General features: G+C 38.8%; 2 protein-coding genes and 1 pseudogene across 2 annotated transcripts; all 3 read left to right on the top strand.

The window, feature by feature from the left end:
• The first annotated feature begins 2,505 nt into the window (after positions 1–2,505).
• On the top strand, positions 2,506–8,912 carry LOC121367716. Its single transcript, XM_041492055.1, has 5 exons — positions 2,506–2,650; positions 3,813–3,891; positions 5,085–5,675; positions 6,913–6,960; positions 7,887–8,912. The coding sequence occupies exons 2-5, from the start codon at positions 3,837–3,839 to the stop codon at positions 8,264–8,266; spliced, it is 1,074 nt and encodes a 357-aa protein (XP_041347989.1). The 5' UTR covers positions 2,506–2,650; positions 3,813–3,836; the 3' UTR covers positions 8,267–8,912.
• LOC121369547 lies at positions 6,759–6,874 on the top strand (annotated as a pseudogene).
• A 1,173-nt stretch (positions 8,913–10,085) lies between the features above and the next one.
• LOC121391226 (chitin-binding domain protein cbd-1-like) lies at positions 10,086–19,719 on the top strand. Its single transcript, XM_041522925.1, has 4 exons — positions 10,086–10,327; positions 13,297–13,483; positions 15,038–15,186; positions 19,604–19,719. Exons 1-4 carry the CDS (start codon positions 10,285–10,287, stop codon positions 19,681–19,683), a joined length of 459 nt encoding a protein of 152 aa, XP_041378859.1. The 5' UTR covers positions 10,086–10,284; the 3' UTR covers positions 19,684–19,719.
• Positions 19,720–21,129: the final 1,410 nt, after the last annotated feature.

Below are 21,129 nucleotides of genomic sequence, written 5' to 3'. Positions count from 1 at the left end.
CATGTTAATACTGACATATTTTTATGGTTTTTATTCCACGGATGTTCATAAATAATATATAAGACTGAAAAATCACCTGGGTATAATTTTGATTAGTACTTGAATATATATATTATATACTAATGTTTTACATGGGAAACGGCCATTATGAACTTTAATCAGACTTTAACTCAGTAGATCATTTTAACTCTTAGATGATTGTATGGTAATGGTATTCACGTTTTCACTCCTTCCACTCATTTTAACGTGTGGTTATGTAACTGGTTTGTTGGAATATCCCTTGGACTCTTGTGAAGATATACTATTTTGAATACTAGAATAATGTTTTGATTACTGTACCAAATCTGTGTGTTCACCCGACTGCCATTTGTGCCGCAAATAGTTCATATCTTTAAGATCCGTCATTCATTCGAACATAGAATTGGTAGGACTTGCAAAATATGAAGTCTATGATCTTAAAGCCGGTGCCATTATTTTTTAACATTACAAAACTGTGCTTTAGAAATGTGTGTTAGATACTGCCTGTGTTGCTCAAGTGTTTTTGCGTAAGTTGTGATGGCGATGATGAAATTTTATTATTCATAGATTACATTATTTTCAAAAATATCCTCAAGACGGCTACTCGTTCAGTGTTCCTGGTGTTTAAATAACTTAGTGCAACCGGTTGTCTATTTTCTATTTGTAAGTGGAATTGTTGGGTCACTTCCCTGCCTCAACTATTTTTCCACCTCTGATATTGTATCAAAATATTGAAACAAATCTTCCTAAGTCCTGTTAGAATTGTAAGACAGCTAATATATTGGTGGAGGAGGAAAAGGTGTAATTGGGGGCACCATTGCCCCCACCCAACCCCGGATACGCCAGTGAATGGTATTTGATACCATGTCTGTAGAAAAGTATGTGAAAATCCCCTAACAAAACCCATCTTTGCAGCTAATCGGAAGCAGTAGCTTATTGTCGGCTGAAAGTTTCTCCACAGAAAAACGGTTGGCGCTAAACTACGTACCGAGAAACGGAAACCACTGGCAAACGTGAATATCTCGCTATTTTTGCAGTTCTTTTATTGCTTATCGTGAAACTGTTTGAATATATGTTCTATTTTGTATATGCCTTGAATAAAAAATGAAAGAAATAAATTATCGACAATGTTCGTTATTTTTTCTTTTAAACATTTTTGTTTTTACGACATTAGAAGAAAATAAAACACGGAACTAAATTTGCCCATCCATGTTTGTGACTGAATTACGTGTGTTATCGTTCCCTCATCTTAGACCAGTATACTTTCAGAAGACCGAGTTTATTTACTAAAAAAGGACCGTCACTAATGTGGTGTGGGGGTGGACAGCATAAAGCTCCATATTCATATTCGGGCCATTGGCGTAGCCAGTATTTTATATTGGGGTGGGGTGGAGACGTAGTCCAGTGGTAAAGTGCTCGCTTGATGCGCGGTCGGTCTGGGATCGATCCCTGTCAGTGGGCCCATTGGGCTATTTCTCCCTCCAGCCAGTGCACCACAACTAGTATATGAAAGGCCGTGGTATGTGCTATCCTGTCTATGGGATGGTGCATATAAAATAGCCCTTGCTGCTAATCGAAAAGAGTAGCTAATAAAGTTGCGACAGCGGGTTTCCTCCCTCAATATCTCTGTGGTCCTTAACCATATGTCCGATGCCATATAGCCGTAAATAAAATGTGTTGAGTGCGTCGTTAAATAAAACATTTCCTTCCTTTTGTCGGGTTGGAGAAGAACATGTATTGCCGTGCTCTCATTTCTGTTTTATTGTCATGTGGTTATCTTAGGCAATATTTGACACTGCTAGTCATACCATGGGCGTCGGAAGCGGGGAGGCCAGGAAACACTGGTCCCGGCATATCTGGGGCCCATTTCACAAAACATCGTAAGTTTACGTTTGCAACTAGCGGTTAAACCAGTCATAGGTTTACACGTGTTTGGCATCTATTTCACGCAAACAATTACACCATTACGAAAAATGGAGCATTTTAAGGACAAAAAAGAAATTGAAATATCTGAACTTCAAACTATATTAGTGGTACTATTAGTAATAATACGGACTGTGATTTTGTCGTAGATTACGTTTACGTGCAAAACTAGGCTTACTATGTTTTCTGAAATTGAAATTGGGCCCTTAACATTACCTGCATTGTCATGCCCCGCCCACCCCAGTTGAAACTTGAAAGGTTAATTAATGTGACTGGCCACTCCAGCTACTGACTCCCACTAACGTCCAAGTCAGTCGTATGTATTGCTTATTTAGTCGTGGGTACATCCTATAACGATGATGTCACTTTCTCAACATACTATTGTAATCCAGCAGTTTTTAGAAGCATTTCAGGACGTTAATTAATTGGTTTCTTGCACCGGTCGGTCTAATTTTGGGCACGAACCGAGGAGGAGAAATTGTTACGTTAATACACTTCCGTATAGTAGGCCAATAATTTATTGCTGGGTTATGTTTTCTTTTTTCCTTTTTTCTTCTGACGTCATGTACGATTGGTTAAATTTATCCGGTTACGCATCTCGTTAAAACACCGGCATATTTCATTAACGCACCCGCACCAAGGATCGGCGTCATTATATATAAAACTACAGGTGAAATGCAATCTTCACATTAAACTGTCGGGAGTCAAGGTGAGTACTGCTTTGGTTTAAATATATACATTAAGGAAAGTCATTTAATGTATATTATAATAGAATACAATTTAGTTATTTGTGCATATATGTTTTTAATTACTGTTGAAGATGCGCATGCATAGGTCTACAATTTATTTTATTTTATTTAAATTACTGTACAAGTTTAAATACACATAACAATTAATTTATATTAATGTGTAAATTGAAATACTGTGTACATTTAATAATTTATAGTTTAAATAGTTTTAGCGGTGTGTTTGTGTGTGTGTGTGTGTGTGTGTGTGTGTGCATGTGTGTTTGTGTTGATTTAACCGTATATATTTATAGTTTAAATAGTTTTAACGGTGTGTGTGTGTGCATGCGTGTTTGAGTTGATTTAACCGTATATATTTAAAAGTGAATATTTTTGAAATGGTTAGATACACAGACAGACAGTTATTTTAGGCCCTGACATTAATTTCAACGTCCTCAGTGCCTTATGAAATTTAGAAAGTAGGTCTAACCTAACAGGACGTGATCGTACGTGGGTGTCAAATTTCCGAGAAAAAGGTATTAGACATTTTGATTGGCCTTCCATTTGCAGAGGCGGATCTGGTGGTGGTGGTGGTGGGTGGGGGAAGAGGCCCCCCCCCCCCAAATTTTGCGATAGTTATAATTTTATTATATATTAATTTTCATTTTTTTACGATCCCCCTCCAAACCTCCCCAAAGTTCCCTTGGCATTCCACCTCATGTCATTGGGGCACCCCCTAAATGGATTTTCTGGATCCGTCACTGAGTTGTATAATATGCTCATGTGAACCTTTGTATTGAAAGACATAAAATATAAAAACAGTGTAACAGGATTTGATTAACCCTTCATGTGTATAAGTACTTGTGTAGCTTTTAATAAAAATACATTTAAAATAACAGGATGCACATAAACTGACAGTGACAAAACAGTTAAAGGCAAAGACAACAGTGTATACACGACACACACACACACACACACACACACACACACACACACACACACACACACACACAGACAGAGATACATATACATACACATACATACACATACACACACACATATATATATATATATATATATACATATATATATATATATATATATATGCACACATGCATAAATAGGTGTTTATTTTTCTGCTTTCAGAATAATAACAACTGAATCCTCAAGATGATTCTGTCAGCAAGTGTTTTTCTTCTCGTCATTTCGACGTCCTTAGCACTGAGTAAGGATTTCATATTTATTTATTTGTTTATTTACATATTTGTTTATTCATTTATTTATAGCTATATATCTGTGTGTACATGTGAAGTGGACTGTAGTCGGAAGGAGAGCACAGTGTGTTTGTGAGTGTCTGTGTGTGTGTGTGTGTGTGTGTGAGAGAGAGAGAGAGAGAGAGAGAGAGAGAGAGAGAGAGAGAGAGAGAGAGAGAGAGAGATTTTCTTTATATTTGGTACAAAATACACTTGTTTTTGTTTTTACAAAGCATACAGCACTAGAATAAACTGATAAAAAAGTGGACTTAATTAATTTTGTTGAGTATATATGTACTGAACTGTGTAGCTCACCGAGAGAGCGCTCACTGAGATGTGATGGGTGGTAGGATCACCTTCTGTGGGCTCTGGGCTTTCCACGTCCCAATCAGTGCCCAACGATCGATGCATACATTATCGTGGTATGTACGTCCTTTGGTGATATTCGGTACGAGCAGCATATTTAACATCAGGGGCGGGATTTAGCTCAGTTGGTTGAGTGCTTGCTTAAGGTGATTGCGTCGCAGGATCTATTCAATTGATTGGGGGTTTTCTCGTTCGAACCAGTGCACCACAACTGGTCAAAGGCTGTGGTATGTGCTTTCCTCTCTGTGGGAAAGTGCATATAAAAGATCCCTTGCTGCATTAGAAAAAAATGTAGTGGGTTTCCTCTGATGACTACGTCAGAATAATTACCACATGTTTGACATCCAATAGCCGATGATTAATTAATCAATGTGCTCTAGTGATGTCGTTAAACAAAACAAACTTTAATTTAATATCAACAGGTTTTCTCTCTCACGACCAAGTGTCGCAATCACCGTATATGCTAGATGCACATAACCACCAATTTAAAATGTCGTAACATTCCTTTCATTTTCTGTTATGTTTATGACTTAGTGACATTCAAAACCTACTATTATTACTACAATTACTAAAGCAACTAAACGAATATACTAATTGTAGAATATCTGGTTACAACGTTTTGATATCGTGGTTATCTGGTGAGGTTTAAATAACGGTGTAAAAGGCCAACTTTAGTGAGCCCGTTAAACCGCTATCGAACCGAACATCATGTATGCGCATGCGTATGCGTATGCGTATGCATAAGCACATACATATACTTATCTATACTTATTTATGTATATATATTTATCTCGTTCAGACTGTAATGGTCCGGCAGACATCGTCGTAGCTGTTCCCGCATCAAAAGATGTCCCCGATTCTGAGTTCCAGCACATCGAAGCGTTCCTCGTCAACGTCACCCGATACTTCAGTCTCCCCCAGACTCAGATCGGCCTCATTCTCTACGGTAACGACACCGAGGTCATCTCCGGCTTAAAATCCAAGCTGAACTCGTTTGAGACCAACACCAGAATAACTCTTCTGTCTCAACGATACTCCTACAATGACACCGTTTCCGGCAGCCTCGATGTGGCTGGAGCAATCAGAGCCGTACACGAAATGCTGACCTTGAATGGGCGACAAGTCGCGACCAAGATTGGAGTTATCATGACATACGGTGGATTGGATCACGTGACAACAGACAACGAGACGGACGGATCGACTGTGGACGAGATTCTTCTGGCTGCCGGTAAAGCGCTGGGTGATGACGTCAAACTCTACGCCACAGCGACCAATGGCAGCATTCCATTCTTCCAGAATATCACACAAAACACGTGCAGGTTGTTCAGTTTCGGTAGCATGGCCAACTTGAAGGATGTGGTACCTTACATCGCCAGCAGTATGTGCTACCGTAAGTATTTAGCAACAACAATTATTACTTCTGCTGCTACTGTTACTACTACTGCTGTTGCTGCTGCTACTACTACTACTACGACTACTACTGCAACTACTACTACTGCTATTACTACTACTACTACTTCAACTTCTACTACTATTACTACTACTATTGCCACTACTACTACTACTGCTGCTACCACTACTACTACTACTATTATCATCGCTACTACTTCTACTACTACTACTACTACTGTTGCCACTACTGCTACTACTGCCACTTCTACTACTACGACTACTATTGCCAATAGTTCTACTACTATTACTGCCAGTAGTTCTACTACTATTACTGCCAATAGTTCTACTACTATTACTGCCAATACTACTACTACTATTACTGCCAATACTACTACTACTATTACTGTCACTACTACTACTACTACTATTACTACTACTACTACTACTACTATTACTACTACTACTACTGCCACTACCACCACCACCACCACTACTACTACTACCACTACTACTACTACTATTATCATCGCTACTACTTCTACTACTACTACTACTACTATTGCCACTACTGCTACTACTGCCACTTCTACTACTACGACTACTATTGCCAATAGTTCTACTACTATTACTGCCAATACTACTACTACTATTACTGTCACTACTACTACTACTATTACTACTACTACTACTGCCACTACCACCACCACCACCACTACTACTACCACTACAACTACTATTATTACTACCCCCACTACAATTACTACTACTACTACAACAACGTCCACCACCTATACTGTTACTATTACTACTCCTGTGATCACTAACATGCTAATTAATAAGAAATAAAGGTGTACTCATTAATGTCCAAAGAAAGTGAAATACGCATAAATCATAATTATATACTCCCACTTTGAAAGAAAGTTAATAATTTACATGATCAGTTACCTTATAAACATTTACTACGTTTACACGAACTAAATACCAAGATCTTTGAGCGCTGAAAAACAAACGATGAAAGCGCAGTGGCAATACCACAGTCAATGAGGTGTATCCGAGGCGTGATTAGTACTAGTTGAAAACAATGAAAGCGCAGTGGCAATACCACAGTCAATGAGGTGTATCCGAGGCGTGATTAGTACTAGTTGAAAACAATGAAAGCCTAGTCTTAGAGCTTAGCTCTGAAATTTCACAAATGGATGCCATCTGATGTAGTGTTTTATGTTTTTGTTTTTCAGTAATCGACGGGTCGGTCGTGTCAGAACAACCAAACAACTGCTTTCCTGGTGAGTTCTATTTTGTTTCATTGAGCTTACGTATCCATTTTAGAACACATTAATAGAATTCATTAAAAGTTAATATTGCTCTGACATACATAAATTATAGAATTAATAAAAAATTAACATTGCTCTAAAACACATTTATAAAATTAATTAAAACGTTATTTCAGAAGCAGTTAAATGCTTAATTGCTTACCGATACCTAGTGCACGGGACACGTTATGTCAATATTTGTCTTAACTTCCGCGGCGAGTTGCTTCTCTCTATATAGCATATTTAAAATGGCGGGTGACTTTTGACGGTTGTTGTTGGAAGATTTATTTTGTTAATAATGATACAAGTACTTCAATCGGGATTTAGTGAGTATACATGTTTGGTTTGTGTGTCCATTTGAACAACTAGTTCGGTTGAAAAACGTTTGAAACATGGTGCCACAAGTTTTGAATACCAGCTACATATATAGGGTATGTAATACGGTTCGGATGTAGAAGACATTCTACGTCCCTTCGGACTAACCGATACCTACTAAACCTACTAACTACTGGTATTTTAAATACAAGACTGAACTCCAGAGCTTCTCTAATACTCTATGACATTTTTAATTGCATACTTTATTTGCGTCAGTCTGAATTACATAATTTAGACAAACCGTCGAAAAAGGACCTTTCAAAGATGTTGATCAAATATGTTGATACTTTTATTGCTTTAATATTTAGTTTTAATTGAAATATAATCTTTCTGTTGTATAGGTTTCTTTATAATGATGATGTGATCTAACATCTACAGCGTTACAATATGACATAATACTGATCTAACATCTATCTACAGCGTTAAAATATGACATAATGATCTAACATCTACAATGTTACAATATGGCATTATACTGATCAAAATCTCCAGTGTTACAATATACAGTATAATTTAATTCGCAGAACTAAAACAGACTCCCCCAGTAGAAGAGTTCTTTTCCTGTCCAGCGACGTCAGTGGAGTACTTGCCCGACCCGACCAACTGCGCCTACTGGTACTACTGTGTGGGTGGGTCCGCCCTGCGACAGGCCTGTCCAGCCGGAACTCTGTTCGACGCGTCCGCCCTGAGATGTGACTACAAGAACGGCGTGTCCTGCTTCACCGAGATCAGCTGCCCAGAGCCGTTCGGGATGTTCAACCACCCGTCCGACTGCTCCAAGTTCCTCAACTGTTTCGACAACATCCCCCACGTCATGGCCTGTCCCGGGGGAACCCTCTTCAACGCTGAGCGCGGGTACTGTGATTTCGAAGTCAATGTCCAGTGTCCGGTTGTTTCGGTGTAATTTCTAAAGTGATCGATTTTGCGTAATATTTTAAGAGAATGATTTATGCAAAGTTCATTTGATGTTTGTGTTAAAGCTGCAGTATCTCACATCCTTATTATAACATTGTTTTATAATGCAAAATACAACAACCATAATCATATATTTACTAAATTCTTGTCTTTTCACTATCAACGCATACAGTAAACTACCCTGCTATATGTTTAAATTTTGTTTATTTGTATTAAAAGTGAATTCTCTGTTTAAAACCCCACAAGGTAAAATTCTCAATGTTTTGTTTTATATCTATACATGTGTATATGACCTACATTAGTGACTGCTTATTGAAGAACATTACTGGAAGAAAAATAGTTCTAGAGGTTACAGCTTTAAGTTTTCAATTTGTTTTACCTATTTATGTACAGAAGTTGTATATCTGTTTATATACCATGCAAACTTACATGTTGAATGCTTGAACATATATCAACTAGAGTAAAACCAAGTGTTTTATGTTTTAGGATGTTTTTGAAATCCAGTTTTTTTCTTTTACATTTTAAATATGAATCATATCTGTAGTAGCGATGTGTGCACGAGACGTATGAATTACATATTATATGTGAATGATCAATAGATATAAAACGAAAATAAAATGAAATAGTGATTTTGATATAGTTATTTTTGTTTTGTTTTATATAAATCAATACCTAAATCCACTTAATTAACCCGTTACTTCATACAACTGCATACAATCACCGGACCTGTGGTTTAAGAGTAGCAAAATGAAAACAGGATCACCAATGCTGAAGGAGAGGGTGCATGCAATATATTTGGGCATTCTTATCCAGAAACACGATGACTAATATATAACATCTCCCCCACCGTTAATCAATAAGCACCTCAAAGTTCGGAGAAGGGCGTACACCTATCCTCCCAACATCTCTGATGGATCCGCACCTGGTCATATTTTCTCAAATGGATTTCATTTTACTTACTCTGAGATAGAAAGTTTGTTTTGTTTAACGACACGACTAGCACATTTATTAATTAATCATCGGCTATTGAATGTCAAACGTTTGGTAATTCTGACTCGTAGTCATCAGAGGAAACCCGCTACATTTGTTCTAATGCAGTAAGGGATCTTTTATATGCACTTTTCCACAGACAGGAAAGCACATACCACGGCCTTTGTCCAGTTGTGGTGCACTGGTTGGAACGAGTTACCCTGAGATACTCAAGTGCTTGAGAAAGTCATCCGAGCGAATTGCGTAATTAATTGAATGGTTAAAGTTAGGTTTATTAATTATCAGCTATGGATTTCTAATATTTGACAGTACGTACCACGGCGTTTGATATACCAGTTTTGTAGGGCACTGATTGGGATAAAAACAAAACAACAACAAATCAAGCAATCAAACAATGGGGTCTCAGGAGGGGTTCGATTCTGCGACCAAATCTCCTCAGACGAGCGCTCTACCGTCTGAGCTAGATTCTTCCCCTTGATCAGTGGTATGCTGTGGTTAGCACGGCATTCCACTGATCAAGGGGCGGGATCTAGTTCAGTAGCTTCACAAACCTTACAAACATGTATCGTGCACAAAATATCATACTACTACAACTGTATATATCGAGTACAGGGCCCTATTTCACAAAACATCGTAAGCCTAGTTTTGCACGTAAATTTAAATTTACGACTAAACAACATTTTCATTACTATTATAGTGCAACAAATATAGTTAAAAGTACACATATTTCTTTTTCTTTTGTCTTTAAAATGCCCCATCTTCTGTAATAATGTAATTTTTTTCGTGAAATAGATTTCAAACACTGGTAAATGTATGCCCGGTATAACTGCTGATCGCAGACGTAAACTTACGATGTTTTGTGAAATAGGCCCTGTTTTCTTATAAAAAGATTACAGCTTCGGTAAACTACATAACGTCTGGATGCACAAAAGATAGCAGTGTGAAAATTAACTGTCGAACAACTGCTGTGCTGTCTGTAGTTTTGCATATCGGTCTACAAGGTACAGACACTACACCATGTGGCCTATTTTACTACTGGAAGTTCTTCTCGTGCCGCTAGGTATGTCTAAAACGTAGATATAATTACATTGTATTACGCGGTGATGTCATTGGTTTTTGTGCAGTACTTCACACTGGTTTTTCACTTTCTACAATTTTCAAAATGATGTATTTTATTCCTCATCTTAAAATATCGGCAAATATTCTTATTTAAAAAATTTACTCCCTTATGGTGCTGATTAGTGTATTTCTTCCCCCACCTCACCGTCATATAAATATCTTAATGGGCATCCATGAATTCATTTGTATACTCAACAAAATTATTAAAGGGCCAGTAGATTTTGTTTTGCTGTTTTCTTTAAAGGCATACTGTTACGGATTTAAGAACCTTATTTCTCTAAAAATGGATTGTGACGGTACATGCCCTTAATTTTGTTTTCGCCTGTGGCGATATTAATTGTTTTAGAGGGCCGTGTGCAGTTCCAAATTGCACGGCGATATTAATTGTTTTAGAGGGCCGTGTGCAGTTCCAAATTGCACTTAAGCCCAGATGGGCAACTTGTTACGTGATACCTTTGCGCGACGGTCATCGAGCTTTTCTAATACACACCCAGCCCAGGTGCGGAGGCCATGTGGCTAGTAGTTACGTAATATCTCCGGTAGTGCTGTTTATGGCCAGGGGATTGCTCGCGGAATGGCGACAGCCAGTCTGACGATCAGAGAAAAATATGCCGGCGTGGTGGTTGTGGAAAATCCACATGATACGTGAGGTACCGCTTTGTACCCCCAGGCGATTTTCGCTGTCTCTGAGAGTTTTGAATAAATAGCTAGGATTTAGATATATCGAGAGAAACATTTGGAGGTATCCGAGGGGAACGGTCGTCGTCCACTGAACGATCTATATTAGTTCAGACGGGACTTTGGTAAATATATATTTCTGCTCTGTGTATAACCTTGATGTGATTGATGTGACTTGAAACATGTTAATACTGTATTATACCAATATTATTTAGACGGTGCTGCCGGTCATCTGACGCAGTAATCTGTAGGCTCACTGTCCTAAATAATTATTTAAAGCTTAACCAGTCATCCTAGAGGACCTAGGTAAACTGTAGGTTATTGTCTTTATTGTGATAGGTACCAGTATTAATTCTGTATTACAAGGTTATTGAATGAGTAGTTAGGGTTAATAAAAAAAATTAACCAGTTAGGAATAGTGTTGTAATTCCTTTATTAATTAAGTTCCCCTGGAAGCGTTTCTCCATTATCGCACGTGTGTGTGTTAGCGTTTCTCAATTATGACACGTGTGGGTGTTGTGTCACGGTGAAGTGATTAGCATATTGTGTAAACTAGACACCTAGAGATTAACTAATTAAGTGATCAGTTCTGGGTTGATATTATTGTTGTTATTAATTAACTACTGCGGCAGTACATTTGTCAGCGTAGGTTAATACAGATTCCAAAGTTTGTTGTGTTTTTGTTGTGTTTTCTAGTGAACTAAACGTGCTATAATAATATATACTTGTATAAGATCTTATCTCTGATCATACCTAGAGACGAGCCACAGCGGGTATAACTGCCTGTTACAGAGAGATCTAATAGATATACAGTTAGGAGAGATATTTGGACAATCGTGTTTTATTCAGTTACGGGTATTATAGAATCCCCGTGACATGGATAATAAATAAAAATTACATTAAGTGTTGGAAACCAAATCCAGCTATCGCATCACCTTAACTGGACCACGATGGAGTGAAATCCATGTCAACCCTCTCGGCAATTTTAATTTTTGAATTATGGACCATCGCCATAATTCAATTATTTTTACAAACTATCATTAATACATGGAGTATGGTGGTTATGAAGATGGTTGAATAAAGTACATTTAGGGACAAATCAAATAATTTTTGTTCAGGTAATTAAATAGGTCAGTGGTCTGTGTTCATAAAGAAGAAAAAACCTGTCCCCTTTCGTGCATAGCGTCTCATGTATGGATCAAAAATCAACTTTAAAGAAAGTATAAAAAACAGTCATTAGAAAACAGAGATGAGCCATGTCATTATTAAAGGGACACACCCTAGTTACGGCTAGTTGTTAACCATTACGGCGTTGTTTTTCGCTATTAAACCCATTTTTTCATAAATAAAATTGCACTTTACTTACCGTTCATTATTTAGAATATACATTTCCATTCACCTGAAGTGTTTTTTGGTAATCCTGGTAATCCTGGTTTTTGTAATACCATAAAATGCATTTTTCGTATTTCATAAAATGGCACGGGCCTCTGAGAAAATACCGTTGAGCAGACAAAGTCTAATCTATTTTTAGAGGGGATATTTCCATTTCAATGTCACAGACGTTGGTATACCACGTGACCAGGACAGAACAGTTGAAACATATCCAGGAGAGGTGAAAGGAACGCACCCCAAGTCTGTGAAATTTGTGGTGACGTAGGCATTGTTGTGCTTCGAGCGACATCTACCGGTGACATCAGAATACTAACTTTCAAAATTATTTCAAGCAATTGGGACATGGGGATTCCCATGGTATTTATCGATATAAAACCTGCTTTTTCACTCTATTTGATAAAAACGTGATCTAAATGTGTTACAGGTTTGTAGATTAACCAAATTATAATTTATTTTCGCTGGATGGAACTAGGGTGTGCGGCTTTAATACTGCATAAATATTATGTCTGAAACATTTTAGCAAAATCTGAAAGGTCATGCATAAGCAGACCTCGCCGTTTAAGGTGAGTGATTACTCAAGCTTCACATCGCTCACCTGAGATTAATTCAAGGACAGTAATTTTTAGCTTCGCCTAGCATGTGAATTTATATTGTATCAATATGGTAATATCTTAAATGGCTCCACATAATCTAAGTTAGGGGAGCAATTAATCACTCCCCTCTTTGTGTTTCACGACTAGGTCTACCTAAGGGGATTAAAATAAAACATTATTTTACTGTTAGTCTTTTACTTTTGAAATCACAACATGCACGTCTGTACTCTTTATTTCATCCGGACAGTCGCTTTCCAGACCCACCCGCCTCACTGGGTGCCTCACTATGCTAACTGCTCATCTAAACCGGATGGACTCCTGGAATTCGGATGCTGGGGCGCCATCTACTGTCAAGCGGGTTTACCAAATACCGTTGAGTGCCAAAAGGACGAGGTTTTTGACAGACATAGCAAATCTTGTATCTTATATGCTGGGTTTGTCCTTTTTGTTTTATTTGTTTTCATATATTATTCAGCAAGACGAAATTACAATAAATAAATGTTATAAAATGTTAATATGCATCAATATTTGACCTATTTTGATTGGAAACTGCAATGGTAGGCTGTCACAAATAGATGTTATTGTTTTTTGTTTTTATTTGGTTTAACGACACCACTAGAACACATTGATTTATTAATCATCGGCTATTGGATGTCAAACATCTGGTCATTTTGACACAGTCTTAGTGAGGAAACCCGCTTCAGTTTTTTCCGTTAGTAGCAAGGGATCTTTTATATGCACCATCCCACAGACAGGATAGCACATTCCACGACCTTTGATATACCAGTCGTGATGCACTGATTGGAACGAGAAATAGCTCAATGGGTCCACCGACGGGGTTTGATCCCAAACTGACTGCGCATCAACGAGCGCTTTACCACTGGGCTACGTCCCGCCCCATCACAAGCAGAGTGAAGGAACTGTACCAATATACAGACATTGTGAATGGAACACACTCAGTAGAACCAGTCTCTGACTGGGTTTTCCCTCATCTCTGCCAGTGGGCCTCAGACCACAATTAATTTCGCTATATGTTTCTATATAGCCTTAGTGGCTATAACATTTTTATTAATATCAGCAGGCCCGTGGATTTTTGTATGTACCTTTGCCTGCCTGGGGGACACATACCCTGAAAAGGACAACCCCTGTTGTCCAGCTCTTTCTCCCAGCATATTGGTTTAAACAAACACACCCTCTAAACCAGGCCGGAGTACTCCTATTTTACACAAAAAGCACTAGTTTTGCATGGACCGGAATTACCACAAACAAGTCTTCAATGTCAACAAGTTACACATGTTTACAAACTACATGATCTCCCATGTCACTTCAGTCAAATAGTTGCCACTTCATAGCTGTCTGCCATGAAATAATCACAATCAAACAGCAGACTACTTCCAAATGGGAAGATAACTGTAATCTGAGGCCAGTGCCCTACAACTGGTATATCAAAGACCGGGCTATATACTGTCTGCTGCTAATGGAAAGATATAACGGGTTCTCTTTGGAAACTTCGTGTCGGAAATTCCAAATGTGTGACATCTACTAGCTGATGATTAATAAATCAATGCACTCTGGTGGAGTCGTTGAACATAACAAACTTTAGTAGACATCACTCTTTTATGGTCAGATTTTAAAACTTTAATGAGCAAATGTTGGGTTCTAGTAAACATATATCCCATATGCAGGCGCGTGTGTAGGAATTTAGGGGAAGGGAGTCTAGATTGTGGTGAGCGAGGTTTCTAGGTGGGGTCGAGACATGATGCTTTCGGAAATACGTTTAAAAAAAGGGAGAAAATTTGCCTGAGCAGGGTTGGATAAGGGGTTCGACCCTTACGACCACCACCCCTGCAAACGCGCCTGATATGATTTGATGAACGTGAAATTAGAAAGTTAATTGTTTCTCGTCCAGTGAACGATGGACAAATAACTATTGCTTTGAAGGAAAAACTAACAAATTTTAGAACAAAATGTCTTTCCTTTGCCGCTAGTTCTGCAGCTGATCACGTGACCTGTCGTCAACCCAAACCGTGCCCTGACCATGACGAGCTCCATCGCTATGCGGATCTGGAGGACAAATGTGAGACGTACTACGTCTGTTACGGCGGCTCCTATCTACAGAGATACTACTGTCCTGCAGGTAAAGTGTGAGACGTATTACGCCTGTTACGGCGGCTCCTATCTACAGAGATACTACTGTCCTGCAGGTAAAGTGTGAGACGTACTACGCCTGTTACGGCGGCTCCTATCTACAGAGATACTACTGTCCTGCAGGTAAAGTGTGAGACGTACTACGTCTGTTACGGCGGCTCCTATCTACAGAGATACTACTGTCCTGCAGGTAAAGTGTGAGACGTACTACGTCTGTTACGGCGGCTCCTATCTACAGAGATACTACTGTCCTGCAGGTAAAGTGTGAGACGTACTACGCCTGTTACGGCGGCTCCTATCTACAGAGATACTACTGTCCTGCAGGTAAAGTGTGAGACGTACTACGCCTGTTACGGCGGCTCCTATCTACAGAGATACTACTGTCCTGCAGGTAAAGTGTGAGACGTACTACGCCTGTTACGGCGGCTCCTATCTACAGAGATACTACTGTCCTGCAGGTAAAGTGTGAGACGTACTACGCCTGTCCTGCAGGTATGAGGGTACTAGATATGATGTTGGGTGGAGTGTGGTGAATGGGTTGGATGGGTGAGATGTTTGTGGGAGACACATTATAAATTTAAAAAAAGCAACTTCCACTGTTCCAGGGCGGGATGTAGCCCAGTGTTAAACAGCTCGCTTGATGCGCGGTCGGTTTGGGATCGATCCCCGTCGGTGGCCCATTGGGCTATTTCTCATTCCAGCCAGTGCACCACGACTGGTATATCAAAGGCCGTGGTATGTGCTATTCTGTCTGTGGGCAGTTGCATATAAAATATCCTTTGCTGCTAATCGAAACGAGTATCCCATGAAGTGGCGACATCGGGTTTCCTCTCTCAATATCGGTGTGGTCCTTAACCATATGTCTGACGCCATATAACCGTAAATAAAATGTGTTGAGTGCGTCGTTAAATAAAACATTTCCTTCTTCTTCCTTCTTCTTCCCACTGTTCCATACCCATACCCATCCTCATATCATCAGTGTAATTAATGAATGGATGTTTTAAGACGCCGCATCATGAACAACATATCGGCTGTAGGGTATCAAAAACCATTCCAAATTTATTATTAACAAAGCAAAGTGTAAACCGACATCCATGGAAGATGAAACATTAATAAAAACACGAAACGTTATTTTCAGATCATCAACACATCCTATGAAGCTGTGATATACAAAACAAATGACAGTCTTCAATAACAAACTTCAGTCATGTGACTTGTAAGGGACATGCCCACTCTATGTTATATTATTGTTGTTATTTTGTCTTGCAGGGACAGTCTTCAATAACAAGCTTCAGACATGTGACTGACCAGGTGACATGCCCCCATCTATGTTATATTTATTGTTGTTATTTTGTCTTGCAGGGACAGTCTTCAATATCAAGCTTCAGCTATGTGACTGACCAGGGGACATGCCCCCTTCTATGCTATATTGTTGTTATTTTGTCTTGCAGGGACAGTCTTCAGTAACAAGCTTCAGGCATGTGACTGACCAGGGGACATGCCCCCATCTATGTTATATTTATTGTTATTTAGTCTTGCAGGGACAGTCTTCAATAACAAGCTTCAGGCATGTGATTGGCTAGGTGACATGGCCCCTTCTATGTTATATTATTGTTGTTATTTTGTCTTGCAGGGACAGTCTTCAATAACAAGCTTCAGGCATGTGGCTGACCAGGGGACATGCCCCCTTCTATGTTATATTTATTGTTGTTATTTTGTCTTGCAGGGACAGTCTTCAATAACAAGCTTCAGACATGTGACTGACCAGGTGACATGCCCCCTTCTATGTTATATTTATTGTTGTTATTTTGTCTTGCAGGGACAGTCTTCAATAACAAGCTTCAGACATGTGACTGACCAGGTGACATGCCCCCTTCTATGTTATATTTATTGTTGTTATTTTGTCTTGCAGGGACAGTCTTCAATAACAAGCTTCAGACATGTGACTGACCAGGTGACATGTCCCCTTCTATGTTATATTGTTGTTATTTTGTCTTGCAGGGACAGTCTTCAATAACAAGCTTCAGACATGTGACTGACCAGGTGACATGCCCCCTTCTATGTTATATTTATTGTTGTTATTTTGTCTTGCAGGGACAGTCTTCAATAACAAGCTTCAGACATGTGACTGACCAGGTGACATGCCCCCTTCTATGTTATATTTATTGTTGTTATTTTGTCTTGCAGGGACAGTCTTCAATAACAAGCTTCAGACATGTGACTGACCAGGTGACATGCCCCCATCTATGTTATATTTATTGTTGTTATTTTGTCTTGCAGGGACAGTCTTCAATATCAAGCTTCAGACATGTGACTGACCAGGGGACATGCCCCCTTCTATGTTATATTTATTGTTGTTATTTTGTCTTGCAGGGACAGTCTTCAATAACAAGCTTCAGACATGTGACTGACCAGGTGACATGCCCCCATCTATGTTATATTTATTGTTGTTATTTTGTCTTGAGGGACAGTCTTCAATAACAAGCTTCAGACATGTGACTGACCAGGTGACATGCCCCCTTCTATATTATATTTATTGTTGTTATTTTGTCTTGCAGGGACAGTCTTCAATAACAAGGTTCAGGCATGTGGCTGACCAGGTGACATGCCCCCTTCTATGTTATATTTATTGTTGTTATTTTGTCTTGCAGGGACAGTCTTCAGTAACAAGCTTCAGGCATGTGGCTGACCAGGGGACATGCCCCCTTCTATGTTATATTTATTGTTGTTATTTTGTCTTGCAGGGACAGTCTTTAATAACAAGCTTCAGGCATGTGGCTGACCAGGGGACATGCCCCCTTCTATGCTATATTTATTGATGTTATTTTGTCTTGCAGGGACAGTCTTCAATAACAAGCTTCAGACATGTGACTGACCAGGGGACATGCCCCCTTCTATGTTATATTTATTGTTGTTATTTTGTCTTGCAGGGACAGTCTTCAATATCAAGCTTCAGGCATGTGGCTGACCAGGTGACATGCCCCCTTCTATGTTATATTTATTGTTGTTATTTTGTCTTGCAGGGACAGTCTTCAATATCAAGCGCTTCAGGCATGTGGCTGACCAGGTGACATGCCCCCTTCTATGTTATATTTATGGTTGTTATTTTGTCTTGCAGGGACAGTCTTCAATAACAAGCTTCAGGCATGTGGCTGACCAGGGGACATGCCCCCTTCTATGTTATATTTATTGTTGTTATTTTGTCTTGCAGGGACAGTCTTCAATAACAAGCTTCAGGCGTGTGGCTGACCAGGGGACATGCCCCCTTCTATGTTATATTGTTGTTATTTTGTCTTGCAGGGACAGTCTTCAATAACAAGCTTCAGGCGTGTGGCTGACCAGGGGACATGCCCCCTTCTATGTTATATTGTTGTTATTTTGTCTTGCAGGGACAGTCTTCAATAACAAGCTTCAGACATGTGACTGACCAGGGGACATGCCCACTTCTATGTTATATTTATTGTTGTTATTTTGTGTTTCAGGGACAGTCTTCAATAACAAGCTTCAGGCATGTGATTGGCTAGGTGACATGGCCCCTTCTATGTTATATTATTGTTGTTATTTTGTCTTGAAGGGACAGTCTTCAATAACAAGCTTCAGGCGTGTGGCTGACCAGGGGACATGCCCCCTTCTATGTTATATTGTTGTTATTTTGTCTTGCAGGGACAGTCTTCAATAACAAGCTTCAGACATGTGACTGACCAGGGGACATGCCCACTTCTATGTTATATTTATTGTTGTTATTTTGTGTTTCAGGGACAGTCTTCAATAACAAGCTTCAGGCATGTGATTGGCTAGGTGACATGGCCCCTTCTATGTTATATTATTGTTGTTATTTTGTCTTGAAGGGACAGTCTTCAATAACAAGCTTCAGGCATGTGGCTGACCAGGGGACATGCCCCCTTCTATGTTATATTTATTGTTGTTATTTTGTCTTGCAGGGACAGTCTTCAATAACAAGCTTCAGGCGTGTGGCTGACCAGGGGACATGCCCCCTTCTATGTTATATTTATTGTTGTTATTTTGTCTTGCAGGGACAGTCTTCAATAACAAGCTTCAGGCATGTGATTGACCAGGGGACATGCCCCCATCTATGTTATATTTATTGTTGTTATTTTGTCTTGCAGGGACAGTCTTCAATAACAAGCTTAAGGCATGTGATTGACCAGGTGACATGCCCCCTTCTATGTTATATTTATTGTTGTTATTTTGTCTTGCAGGGACAGTCTTCAATAACAAGCTTCAGGCATGTGATTGGCTAGATGACATGCCCCCATCTATGTTATATTTATTGTTGTTATTTAGTCTTGCAGGGACAGTCTTCAATAACAAGCTTCAGGCATGCGACTGACCAGGTGACATGCCCCCTTCTATGTTATATTTATTGTTGTTATTTTGTCTTGCAGGGACAGTCTTCAATAACAAACTTCAGACATGTGACTGGCCAGGGGACACGCTACCTCCATGTGGAACACGAACATGGTGAAAAATAGAACCTGCGAAATATATCGTTATTAAATAACCTTGGGTTTTGATTGTTTTATTTTCGAAAGGGTGTTTTCTTCTGAAGAATTTATTTTATGAAAAAAAACACACCCCACACTTACATTTTCTTTATTGCTTGAGTATAATAATATCTTACCTACTAAATATTTTAAACAAAACTTTGTTCAATTACTATGGAGTTGTTTTTACGTGCTCATTGTACCACTGGGGTTTCGAACACATTGAGGGAGGGTAACGGTGTGTGCCGAGCCCCTCACCTGGTTACCATTTGTTTTTACAACAACTTCATATGATTCTGTTAAACATGAATGCCGTTACGTTAAGTATTTAATGTTAGCCCCTTCTTAGGGTTACAGGACCCTAGAAAAGCCCCCTTTTTGGCTTTTGGCATTTCATTGTTGTTAGATCTTAAAACATACTTTCACCCCTTCAGAATTCTATGATCCGTCACGGAACCTTATTAAAAATTATTGAAAGTATTGACGAAACGTAGCCTTTAAGAATTGGTGGCTTAAACATACATAATAACCATTTTAATTGACTGTCATTATTATCGGGTAATTATTCAATTCATATATGGTTAAGAAAGTTTTACTTTGATTAACGATATCACAAGAGCACAATGGGTTTTACTCATCGGCTACTGGATGTCAAACAGCATTTTTATAGGGTGTCGGTCAGCAGGTTTTAAACACACACCCCCAAAAAAACCCCAAGAAAACAACAACAAAAACAACAACAAAAAAACACCAAAAAAAACAACAACAACAACAACAATAACAAAAACAAAACAAAAACGTCTTTAACATCTAAATACTCCACTCACTAATCAATGTATTTTAGTGATGAGTTATTTCTTGAAGTCCTATGTTAAAGGTGCTATTTATTAATTGCTTCTTTGAAACATACAATCTAATTAAAATTAGCTCCACTATTACATGTGGATCTAACAGTAGCCCGTTGGAGTTCATGTCCAGTTGACCTTTCATTCAACCAATCAAAACCTTACTTGCAAAATCATGCCAGTGATTTGAAAAGAATTTGAAAACATTCGGGTTTATGCGGAGGGTATACGAAATGATTCGGGTGAATTACGAAGTATGCCGGAAACTAATTTCAATATAAAATTTTATATAAAAAAATTTTCAAGACGGAAAAATACCGTGATAGTATAGCCATAAAATCTGTTTATACTATTACTAGTATACAATCCAGAGTTTATTACTGCACTTTTCCCCATGGTTTTTCAATGTTAAAATAGACCAACAAGTTCGCCTATTGTAAAAATAGTCTCGACCAATATTTTTAGAATTTGTATGCTCCCAAATAACGTTATAAAAGGCGAAGTGTAATTGGTGGATATTTAAACTGTTATTTATAGATGAAATGTCACCTGGACATAGGAGTCCACGCAATGCTGTTAGAT

The sequence above is a fragment of the Gigantopelta aegis genome, chromosome 3, assembly GCF_016097555.1.
Source record: "Gigantopelta aegis isolate Gae_Host chromosome 3, Gae_host_genome, whole genome shotgun sequence".
In the NCBI taxonomy this organism is placed as follows: Eukaryota; Metazoa; Mollusca; class Gastropoda; order Neomphalida; family Peltospiridae; genus Gigantopelta; species Gigantopelta aegis.
The sequence above is the reverse complement of the archived record's forward strand: the minus strand, read 5'-3'. Positions and strand labels throughout refer to the sequence as shown.